This window comes from Ranitomeya imitator, chromosome 6 (assembly GCF_032444005.1).
Source record: "Ranitomeya imitator isolate aRanImi1 chromosome 6, aRanImi1.pri, whole genome shotgun sequence".
Classification (NCBI taxonomy): Eukaryota; Metazoa; Chordata; class Amphibia; order Anura; family Dendrobatidae; genus Ranitomeya; species Ranitomeya imitator.
Genome location: NC_091287.1, coordinates 12,953,614 through 12,966,231, shown reverse-complemented (window position 1 = coordinate 12,966,231; position 12,618 = coordinate 12,953,614). Strand labels below are relative to the sequence as shown.

The 12,618-nt window shown below is 46.7% G+C and overlaps 1 protein-coding gene across 5 annotated transcripts in view; it reads left to right on the top strand.

The window, feature by feature from the left end:
- Positions 1-12,618, top strand: part of NBEAL2 (neurobeachin like 2) — a 184,947-nt gene that overhangs the window by 163,041 nt on the left and 9,288 nt on the right. For all 5 annotated transcript variants that reach the window (XM_069729154.1, XM_069729156.1, XM_069729153.1 and 2 more), the window contains 10 exons: positions 2,621-2,778; positions 2,889-3,022; positions 6,899-7,006; positions 8,230-8,325; positions 8,552-8,676; positions 8,840-8,980; positions 9,070-9,200; positions 10,598-10,707; positions 10,800-10,917; positions 12,324-12,421. In XM_069729154.1, coding sequence (XP_069585255.1) covers positions 2,621-2,778; positions 2,889-3,022; positions 6,899-7,006; positions 8,230-8,325; positions 8,552-8,676; positions 8,840-8,980; positions 9,070-9,200; positions 10,598-10,707; positions 10,800-10,917; positions 12,324-12,421 — 1,219 coding nt within the window. The remainder of the gene's footprint in view (positions 1-2,620; positions 2,779-2,888; positions 3,023-6,898; positions 7,007-8,229; positions 8,326-8,551; positions 8,677-8,839; positions 8,981-9,069; positions 9,201-10,597; positions 10,708-10,799; positions 10,918-12,323; positions 12,422-12,618) is intronic.

Here is a 12,618-nt window from a genome sequence, read left to right as displayed (position 1 = left end):
GCGCAATATACACTCCTTGTAGGATGAATACATAAAAGCATACAAATATCACACATCTGCTGCATATGTTGCAGATCACATGTTACCTGTTCCCACCTGTCACATGAGAATGCAGTGGGTACGATCAGAGAAAATAATAATTGGAACGGGCTCACCTCATATTATCTTATTCTTGTGGGTGAGACCTATCATGAATCCAGCATCCAGAAGGGTGGGCCTGCAGTTCTGGCCGCACTTCTTACCCATCCACGCTGTTTCAACAGATTTGTAAAACCCCAAAAAGAAGAAACATATTTCCCTACGCGTTTCGTGATAGTTCACTCATCAGGGGAAAAAATAAACGCTATCTCCCTTCAACTCCATGGGGGATCCACAGCATAGGGGTATACCGGCAAACGCTGCGACTCGGCGCTGCGTTTGCTTAAATAGCCCGCCCGGCATTATCTGGGCTGGGTGGTGTGACGTCAGTGCAATGCGCCCCGTGTGGAACGCATATCCTGGACCGCACGCGTCATTTCCGGCGGCGCGTGCTCTTCAGGTTGCTAGGGTAGCGCGCTGTCCCCTCATATTGCAGCCCTTGGAATTGTACTATGTTCCGCCCACTCGCATCATTTCCGGCGGTATGTATTAGTACAGGTTGCTATGGTAGCGTGCTTCATCTATGTCCTAATGCAAACCATGGGGCTATGTATGTCACCAATGGTGCCCTGCCCCTGTCCAGTTATCATAATAGCACAACACCCGACCGTAACCTCAAGTCCAGGCGTTGTCGCTGCATGTAACTTTCCGGAGTCTTAGAATCGCGCCGCATCCGCCTCCTGCAAGTTCAGATGCAGCGCTCAAAACAAGACAAAATTAACCCCTCCATGGTTGTAAAACACGCCAAACCACGTTACATCATTTGTACAGGGTAAGAAAATCAAAATCATATCGCCATCCATGTGCAATTAGTCATTTAAAAACCTTTTTTTAGCATTTTTGTGTTAATTTTGAGTATTAAGTATGTGAATTTATATTTCTCGGGGATTTGAATATTGTGTTATTCCCTTATTTTTTGGGAATTCTTTTTTCTTGTTGAGTCTTCTATGTTTGTATGTAGTTGGTTATGCCAACTTTTTAGCGTATATTTATTAAAAGTTATTTTTTACTATTAGTTACACCGTGCTTTGGACACAATTTGATCTCCCTGCCACACAGTGAATATATCGCTCCCATCATCCGTTCCTCCAGGGGCTCACAGTTTAAGCTCATTGCTTCCTGTATCCATGAGCGCAGATGACCACGATCTACTCTCCCTGTGATACAATGTATAACTCCCATCATCACTCTCATCATCCTGCTTATATCCAGCACACAGTATCACTCCCATCATCCCTCACATTCTCATTTCCCCATTAGATGATAGAATGCAGCACTCTCATCATCCTGCTTATATCCAGCACACAGTATCACTCCCATCATCCCTCACATTCTCATTTCCCCATTAGATGATAGAATGCAGCACTCTCATCATCCTGCTTATATCCAGCACACAGTATCACTCCCATCATCCTTCACATTCTCATTTCCCCATCAGATGATAGAGCGCAGCACTCTCATCATCCTGTTTATTTCCAGCACACAGTATCACTCCCATCATCCCTCACATTCTGATTTCCCCATCAGATGATAGTGTCGGGGTCGTCACGACAATACCCTTCATCCACCAGTCATTCCAAATCAGATTAAGAGCATGTTGGTACCGGAGTGAAGGATGAGTCAGACAAAATGCTGGTTCAAACTCATTGCATGCTCGTACTTCCACACGTAGTGGGAACGTCACAGCAACTGAACTCTTTAATACATATACACAACATTATATGGTCCATTGGGGGAAGGTGTGCAGAGGGCGGGGATAGACAGGGTTTAAGCAATGTATCTAGTATTCAGTCCTTCTGGTTGGTCTGACGTCATATGATGGATCCTCCTGCCTCCACATCACTTTAAGTTTCCATTTCTCCAGAAACGATACTTTAGCTTCAGAAACGAAAGTAGATTCTTGGCAAGAATAAAAACTAAGGCAAAGGTGAATACTGGCAGCCATCTTAAGTACAATTACATATGCATTAGCAAGCATGAAGGAAAAACTTATTGTTTCACAGCATAAGAATATATAAAAGTACAAAAGAGTATAAAGATATATATTTTCACCTTGACAATAGAATGCAGCACTCTCATCATCCTGCTTATATCCAGCACACAGTATCACTCCCATCATCCTTCACATTCTGATTTCCCCATCAGATGATAGAATGCAGCACTCTCATCATCCTGTTTATATCCAGCACACAGTATCACTCCCATTATTCGGTCTGATATAAATTAGCAGATTGGGTAAAAGATTATTGATATGATGTGATTTTCGGCTGCAGTGCCGGTTACTATTTTTATGATACAATGTTAATGGTTGGAGGTGAGGAAGGGGCCGATCACCAGTGGGAGCAGTGACCTCGTGTACCCATAGCCGAGACAGACCCCTTGATTTCTGGGCACTAAGCCCCTCTACCTTCATCGCTGCCCCCTGCGTGCAGTTGGGTGTCCGCCGATTTGTCTCCTGACATTCTCGCCTCCTGTGCCGCAGCGTGGAGATCAAGGAGCAGAGTCAGAAGGAGAAGCTGGTGATCTCCGAGGACTGCGAGCTCATCACCATCGTGGCGGTCATCCCCGGGCGGCTGGAGGTCACCACGCAGCACATTTACTTCTATGACCTCAGCAGCGACAAGGAGGAGACTGAGGAAGGTAACGATGCTTCTGTTTCCTACATTCACTGACAACAGGCAGAGATCTTGAAAATTGTGACTCATCAAAATAATTATAATACAGTATAAGTATTTTCCTTCCGTGCCCAGGTATTGGCTATGATTTTAAACGTCCCCTGTCGCAACTCCGTGAGGTCCATCTGCGGCGGTATAATCTGCGGAGATCTGCCCTGGAGTTCTTCTTCATCGATCAGGCCAATTATTTCATCAACTTTAAGAAGCAGGTTATTATAGCAGCAGTCATCACTGTCTACCTGCGGCTGTCATCTTCACCACTAGGGGAGGGACCAGGGTCAATTGATGAATGTCACGCTACCAGTCAAAGGCACAATATCAGCTAAAGTGCATCATACAGGTGTACAGCCACCACTAGAGGGAGTTCACTACAGATTTATACAGCCACCACTAGAGGGAGCTCACTACATACAGATTTATACAGTCACCACTAGGAGGAGCTCACTACAGATTTATACAGCCACCACTAGGAGGAGCTCACTACATACAGATTTATACAACCACCATTAGGGGGAGCTACCTACATACAGATTTATACAACCACCACTAGAGGGAGTTCACTACAGATTTATACAGCCACCACTAGAGGGAGTTCACTACAGATTTATACAACCACCACTAGGGGGAGCTACCTACATACAGATTTATACAGCCACCACTAGGAGGAGCTCACTACATACAGATTTATACAGCCACCACTAGGGGGAGCTCACTACATACAGATTTATACAGCCACCACTAGAGGGAGTTCACTACAGATTTATACAACCACCACTAGGGGGAGCTACCTACATACAGATTTATACAGCCACCACTAGAGGGAGTTCACTACAGATTTATACAACCACCACTAGAGGGAGTTCACTACAGATTTATACAACCACCACTAGAGGGAGTTCACTACAGATTTATACAACCACCACTAGAGGGAGTTCACTACAGATTTATACAGCCACCATTAGGGGGAGTTCACTACAGATTTATACAGCCACCACTAGAGGGAGTTCACTACAGATTTATACAGCCACCACTAGAGGGAGTTCACTACAGATTTATACAGCCACCACTAGAGGGAGTTCACTACAGATTTATACAACCACCACTAGGGGGAGTTCACTACAGATTTATACAGCCACCATTAGGGGGAGTTCACTACAGATTTATACAGCCACCACTAGAGGGAGTTCACTACAGATTTATACAGCCACCACTAGAGGGAGTTCACTACAGATTTATACAGCCACCACTAGAGGGAGTTCACTACAGATTTATACAACCACCATTAGGGGGAGCTAGCTACATACAGATTTATACAGCCACCACTAGAGGGAGTTCACTACAGATTTATACAACCACCACTAGAGGGAGTTCACTACAGATTTATACAACCACCACTAGAGGGAGTTCACTACAGATTTATACAACCACCACTAGAGGGAGTTCACTACAGATTTATACAACCACCATTAGGGGGAGCTAGCTACATACAGATTTATACAGCCACCACTAGAGGGAGTTCACTACAGATTTATACAGCCACCACTAGAGGGAGTTCACTACAGATTTATACAACCACCACTAGAGGGAGTTCACTACAGATTTATACAACCACCACTAGAGGGAGTTCACTACAGATTTATACAGCCACCACTAGAGGGAGTTCACTACAGATTTATACAACCACCATTAGGGGGAGCTAGCTACATACAGATTTATACAGCCACCACTAGAGGGAGTTCACTACAGATTTATACAACCACCACTAGAGGGAGTTCACTACAGATTTATACAGCCACCACTAGAGGGAGTTCACTACAGATTTATACAACCACCACTAGAGGGAGTTCACTACAGATTTATACAACCACCATTAGGGGGAGCTACCTACATACAGATTTATACAGCCACCACTAGAGGGAGTTCACTACAGATTTATACAGCCACCACTAGAGGGAGTTCACTACAGATTTATACAACCACCATTAGGGGGAGTTCACTACAGATTTATACAACCACCACTTGGGGGAGCTACCTACATACAGATTTATACAACCACCACTAGAGGCAGTTCACTACAGATTTATACAGCAACCACTAGAGGGAGTTCACTACAGATTTATACAACCACCATTAGGGGGAGCTCACTACATACAGATTTATACAGCCACCACTAGGAGGAGCTCACTACATACAGATTTATGCAGTCACCACTAGATGGAGCTCACTACATACAGATTTATGCAGTCACCACTAGATGGAGCTCACGACATACAGATTTATACAGCCACCACTAGATGGAGCTCACTACATATAGATTTATACAGCCACCACTAGAGGAAGCTCACTACATACAGATTTATACAGCCACCACTAGGGGGAGCTCACTACATACAGATTTATACAGCCACCACTAGGAGGAGCTCACTACATACAGATTTATGCAGCCACCACTAGAGGAAGCTCACTACATACAGATTTATACAGCCACCACTAGGGGGAGCTCACTACATACAGATTTATGCAGCCACCACTAGAGGAAGCTCACTACATACAGATTTATACAGCAACCACTAGGGGGAGCTCACTACATACAGATTTATACAGTCACCACTAGAGGGAGTTCACTACAGATTTATACAACCACCATTAGGGGGAGCTCACTACATACAGATTTATACAACCACCACTAGAGGGAGTTCACTACAGATTTATACAACCACCATTAGGGGGAGCTCACTACATACAGATTTATACAGCCACCACTAGGAGGAGCTCACTACATACAGATTTATGCAGTCACCACTAGATGGAGCTCACTACATACAGATTTATGCAGTCACCACTAGATGGAGCTCACGACATACAGATTTATACAGCCACCACTAGATGGAGCTCACTACATATAGATTTATACAGCCACCACTAGAGGAAGCTCACTACATACAGATTTATACAGCCACCACTAGGGGGAGCTCACTACATACAGATTTATACAGCCACCACTAGGAGGAGCTCACTACATACAGATTTATGCAGCCACCACTAGAGGAAGCTCACTACATACAGATTTATACAGCCACCACTAGGGGGAGCTCACTACATACAGATTTATGCAGCCACCACTAGAGGAAGCTCACTACATACAGATTTATACAGTCACCACTAGAGGGAGTTCACTACAGATTTATACAACCACCATTAGGGGGAGCTCACTACATACAGATTTATACAACCACCACTAGAGGGAGTTCACTACAGATTTATACAACCACCATTAGGGGGAGCTCACTACATACAGATTTATACAGCCACCACTAGGAGGAGCTCACTACATACAGATTTATGCAGTCACCACTAGATGGAGCTCACTACATACAGATTTATGCAGTCACCACTAGATGGAGCTCACGACATACAGATTTATACAGCCACCACTAGATGGAGCTCACTACATATAGATTTATACAGCCACCACTAGAGGAAGCTCACTACATACAGATTTATGCAGCCACCACTAGAGGAAGCTCACTACATACAGATTTATACAGCAACCACTAGGGGGAGCTCACTACATACAGATTTATACAGTCACCACTAGGAGGAGATCACTACATACAGATTTATACAGTCATCACTAGAGGGAGCTCACTACATACAGCTTTATACAGTCACCACTAGAGGGAGTTCACTACATATAGATTTATACAGTCACCACTAGGAGGAGCTCAATACATACAGATTTATTCAGTTACCACTAGGGGGTGCTCACTACATACAGATTTATACAGCCACCTCTAGGGAAAGCTCACTGCATTCAGATTTATACAGCCTCCGCTAGAGGGAGCTGATGCTGGTTATTAATTTTATGATGCAAATTTAATGATGGGGTAAGGAAGGGGCCATTCACCAGTGGGAGCAGTGACCTCTTGTATCCATAACGTAGGATGACCCCTTCATTCCTGGGCACTAAGCCCCTCTGCCTACATATAGGGTTATACAGCCATCACTAGAGGGAGCTCTGCATCCAATCCCCCAGTTATAGTTTTCCGTTTTCTCGGATTAGTCACTTTTCTGTTGCTTTGTAGGTCAGAAATGTGGTGTATTCCCGGATCCTAGGATTAAATCCACCCAACCAGTTTCTATTTGGTAGACGTTCCCCACAGGAGCTACTTCAGGCCTCTGGACTGACCCAGGTATGTGACACTCAGTGGGCATCTGGAGCCAATGATATAATGTCCTGGACATCCGGGGCAACCCTGCAGTCAATCATTGGCCTCAGCGGGGATGCAAGCATGTATGACTCAAGACCACTGAGACAAATGATTGGCTACAGTGGTCATGTGGATGTGCGACGTCATGTCATTGCTACAGGGAAATAAAGATCCAACAGGGACCATCACGACCGAAACAGCCAAGGAATTTTCAGAAAATCCTTTCATGTGTTTTATTGTGCACCCACCATATTTTATTATTACACAAAAACTGTGTTTTACTTTGCACCCACCGTGCTTTATTTTGCACCCACTGTGTTTTACTTTTCACCCGTCGTGCTTTACTTTGCACCCACCATGCTTTATTTTGCACCCACCTTGCTTTATTTTGCACTCACCGTGCTTTACATTTCCCCCCCCCCCCCCCCGTGCTTTACTTTGCACCCACTGTACTTTACTTTGCACCCACCGTTCTTTATTTTGCACCCGCCGTGCTTTATTTTACACTCACCGTGATTTACTTTGCACTCACCGTGATTTACTTTGCACCCGCCGTGCTTTACTTTGTACCCACCGTGCTTTATTTTGCACCCACCGTGCTTTACTTTGCACCCGCCGTGCTTTATTTTGCACTCACCGTGCTTTACTTTGCACCCAACTTGCTTTATATTGCACCCACCTTGCTTTATTTTGCACTCACCGTGCTTTACATTTCCCCCCCCCCGCCCCGTGCTTTACTTTGCACCCACTGTACTTTACTTTGCACCCACCGTTCTTTATTTTGCACCCGCCGTGCTTTATTTTGCACCCGCCGTGCTTTATTTTACACTCACCGTGCTTTACTTTGCACTCACCGTGATTTACTTTGCACCCGCCGTGCTTTACTTTGCACCCACCGTGCTTTACTTTGCACCCACCGTGCTTTACTTTGCACCCACCGTGCTTTACTTTGCACCCGCCGTGCTTTACTTTGCACCCACCGTGCTTTACTTTGCACCCGCCGTGCTTTACTTTGCACCCTCCGTGCTTTACTTTGCACCCACCGTGCTTTACTTTGCACCCTCTGTGCTTTACTTTGCACCCACCGTGCTTTACTTTGCACCCTCTGTGCTTTACTTTGCACCCACCGTGCTTTACTTTGCACCCACCATGCTTTATTTTGCTGCTGTGCCGCGTCTTCTCACTGGACTCGTTTCTTTCTGCAGAAATGGGTGTGGAGGCAGATTTCTAATTTCGAGTACCTTATGCAGCTGAATACGATCGCTGGGAGGACATACAATGACCTGTCGCAGTATCCTGTGGTGAGCGTACACAATATGTCATATCCAGAGCTGCGTTCACAATTCTGCTAGGTTATTCACTGCCTATAAATTATATTTCTGGTTTATGGCTGTGATTTGAAGTTCCTCCATATATCAGTGTACAGGACGCAGCTTTGGATGTGATCGGAGATGTGATATAGCATCTGTACATCATCATCCCTGGTCTATTACCCAGGTTTCTAATTGTCTATTTCATCTATTCTAGTTTCCTTGGATATTACGAGATTTTATTTCTCAAACCCTGGACCTGAGTGACCCGGAGATATACCGCGACCTCTCCAAACCCATCGGGGTGGTAAATGAGCGGCATGCGCGGGAGGTGAAAGAGAAGTAAGTAGGGAGCACATCCCCCATCATTGCTGGGTGGCTTCTAGGTCGTTCATTATGTGCACAGCACTTTGTAGATTAGACCCTGCCCCTGAGGAGCTGTGATGCGTGCTGAGATCTGGTGGCCGGCGTCATTCTCTTTTTTTATTTTTTTTATCCCCTGCAGATACGAGAGCTTTGAAGACCCCACAGGAACAGTGGACAAGTTCCATTATGGCACCCACTACTCCAACGCAGCTGGAGTGATGCATTACATGATCCGCATGGAGCCATTCACCACCCTGCACATTCAGCTGCAGAGCGGCCGGTGAGGCGGGGGGGCGGCCTTCCTGCCGGATGGTTTACGGCACACGTTTGTGCAGTCTGTACTTATCCCTTCTTTTCCCCCTTTCTCAGGTTTGATTGTTCAGACCGTCAGTTCCACTCCATCCCCGCCGCCTGGCAGGCCCGCATGGAGAACCCTGTGGATGTCAAAGAGCTGATTCCAGAGTTCTTCTATTTTCCCGAATTCCTTCAGAATGCGAATGGTACGTGGGGGAAGGGGTGCAGCGTCAGCGATTGTGCGGGGGATGGAGAGGTGGAAGTAAGCAGTCACAGAACGCCTTCCTGGCCTGTTCCCTTCACTATTCCTCTAGTCGGGTAATGATTTATGTTTTTTTTTTGTATACCATATATACTCGAGTATAAGCCGAGATTTTCAGCCCATTTTTTGGGAATGAAAGTCCCCCTCTCGGCTTATACTCATACCCAGGGGTCGGCAGGGGAGGGGGAGCCGGGGCTGTCTAATTATACTCACCTGCTCCTGGCGCGGTCCCTGCACGTCTTTTCCCCGGCGCCAGCAGCTTCTTCCTGTACTGAGCGGTCACATGGCACTGCTCATTACAGTAATGAATATGCTGCTCCACCTCCTTCATTACTGTAATGAGCAGTAATGGTGACCGCTCAGTACAGGAACAAGCTGCGGCGCCGGGGAAGCAGAGATTGCACCGCACCAGGAGCAGGTGAGTATAACGGGGAGGGGAGCGCAGCGCTGCGCGATATTCACCTGTTCCCCGTTCCAGCCGCCGCTCTGTCTTCAGTGTCTTCAGCAGTGTCGCTCAGGTCAGAGGGTGCGGTGAAGTGGTCAGTGCGCGCCCTCTGCCTGAACGTCAGTGCAGAAGACGTTGAAGATGGAGCGGCGCCGGAACTAAGTCAGGTGAATATTGAAAGTGCCGGGGGCCTGAGCGACGGAGAGGTGAGTGTGTGATTTTTTTTTTTTGATTTTTTTTTATCGCAGCAACAGCAAATGGGGCAAGTGTCTGTATGGATCATCTTATGGGGCCATAATCAGCATTTGTGCAGCACTATAAGGGGCAAATATCTTTATGGAGCATCTTATGGGGCCAAAATCAAGGTTTGTGCAGCACTATATGGGGCAAGTGCCTGTATGGGGCCATAATCAACATTTGTGCAGCATTATATGGGGCAAATGTGTCTATGGAGCATCTTATGGGGCCATTATTAACCTTTATGCAGGATTATATGGGCCATATTTTAATATGGAGCATCTTATGGGGCCATCATAAACTTTATGGAGCATTATATGGGGCTCCTGATTCAATATGGATATTCAAAAACACTTAAGCTACTGATGTCTCAATTAATTTTACTTTTATTGGTATCTATTTTTACTTTTGACATTTACCGGTAGCTGCTGCATTTCCTACCCTAGGCTTATACTCGAGTCATTAAGCTTTCCCATTTTTTTGTGGCAAAATTAGGGGGGTCGGCTTATACTCGGGTATGTATATATATATATATATATATATATATATATATATATATATATATATATATATATATATATTGTATATATATATTAGCTTTATCTCCCATAATATTATATAAAGTTTATGAAATAATTCCGCCCCTTTGATTCTTCCAGGTTTTGATCTGGGCTGTCTCCAGGTCTCTAATAGTAAGGTGGCTGACGTTGTGTTACCGCGCTGGGCCTCATCGCTGGAGGACTTCATCCACAAGCATCGGCAGGCTCTGGTAGGTTCTCCTCTGAGTGACGTCAGTGCCACATATCTATCGTGGCGGACAGCGATCACTGTCATAATGTGATGTGACGTCTTCTCCACCAGGAGTCGGAGTACGTCTCTGCACATCTTCATGAATGGATAGACTTGATCTTCGGTTATAAGCAGCGGGGGGAGGCCGCTGTAGAGGCGCTAAACGTCTTTTATTATTGCACATATGAAGGTGAGAGGACGGGGGAGAGGGTGGGATGGCTGCTGCCTTGCATGTGGTCCTAGAACGAGGGAAAGATGGCGGCTACCCTGCAGGCCGTCCTAGTCCAGTGGAGATATGTCCGCCTTGTGGAAGGAGAGATGGTGACCACCATACAGTCGGTCCTAGTCCAGTGGAGATATGTCCGCCTTGTGGAAGGAGAGATGGTGACCACCATACAGGAAGTCCTAGTCCAGTGGAGATATGTCCGCCTTGTGGAAGGAGAGATGGTGACCACCATACAGTCGGTCCTAGGACAGGGGAGATATGTCCGCCTTGTGGAGGGAGAGATGGTGATCACCATACAGGCGGTCCTAGGACAGGGGAGATATGTCCGCCTTGTGGAAGGAGAGATGGTGACCACCATACAGGAAGTCCTAGTCCAGTGGAGATATGTCCGCCTTGTGGAAGGAGAGATGGTGACCACCATACAGTCGGTCCTAGGACAGGGGAGATATGTCCGCCTTGTGGAGGGAGAGATGGTGATCACCATACAGGCGGTCCTAGGACAGGGGAGATATGTCCGCCTTGTGGAGGGAGAGATGGTGACCACCATACAGGCGGTCTTAGGACAGGGGAGATATGTCCGCCTTGTGGAGGGAGAGATGGTGACCACCATACAGGCGGTCTTAGGACAGGGGAGATATGTCCGCCTTGAGCAGGGAGGGACGGCTGCCAACATACAGGTGGTCCTAGGACAGAGGTGATATGACCTGATGTGGAGGGAGGGAGGGATGGTGGCCACCATGCAGGTGGTCCTAGGACAGGGGAGATATTACCGCTGTATGGAGGGGAGGGATGGCGGCCACCATGCAGGTGGTCCTAGGACAGAGGTGATATGACCTGATGTGGAGGGAGGGATGGTGGCCACCATGCAGGTGGTCCTAGGACAGGGCAGATATTACCGCTATATGGAGGGGAGGGATGGCAGCCACCATGCAGGTGGTCCTAGGACAGAGGTGATATGACCTGATGTGGAGGGAGGGAGGGATGGTGGCCACCATGCAGGTGGTCCTAGGACAGGGCAGATATTACCGCTATATGGAGGGGAGGGATGGTGGCCACCATGCAGGTGGTCCTAGGACAGGGCAGATATTACCGCTATATGGAGGGGAGGGATGGCAGCCACCATGCAGGTGGTCCTAGGACAGAGGTGATATGACCTGATGTGGAGGCAGGGATGGCTTCCACCATGCTGATGGTCCTAGGACAGAGGTGATATGACAGCTATATAGAGGGAGGGATAGCGGCCACCATGCTGGTGGTCCTAGGACAGGGCAGAAGCCTTACAGTTCTTGGATTGTTACAGTGCGTTTATGCAGATTTTAAGGGGACTCGCTCCTTTGGGTTTTGTTTCCCAATCGTTCTCTCTTTGGCAGGTGTGGTGGACTTAGATGCTATAGCGGATGAGACGGAGAGGAAAGCTTTGGAGGGGATCATCAGTAACTTTGGGCAGACGCCCTGCCAGCTCCTCAAGGTATTGTGTGTTACCTGGGGTTAATTATGTGAACATGAGTCAACAGTGTGATGCAGCAGCAAAAAAGGCAAATGCAATTCTGGGATGTATTAACAGAAGCATACAGTCTAGATCACATGAAGTCATTATTGCCCTCTACTCCTTTTTGGTCAGGCCTCATCTGGAATACTGGGTCCAGTTTTGGGCACCACATTTTT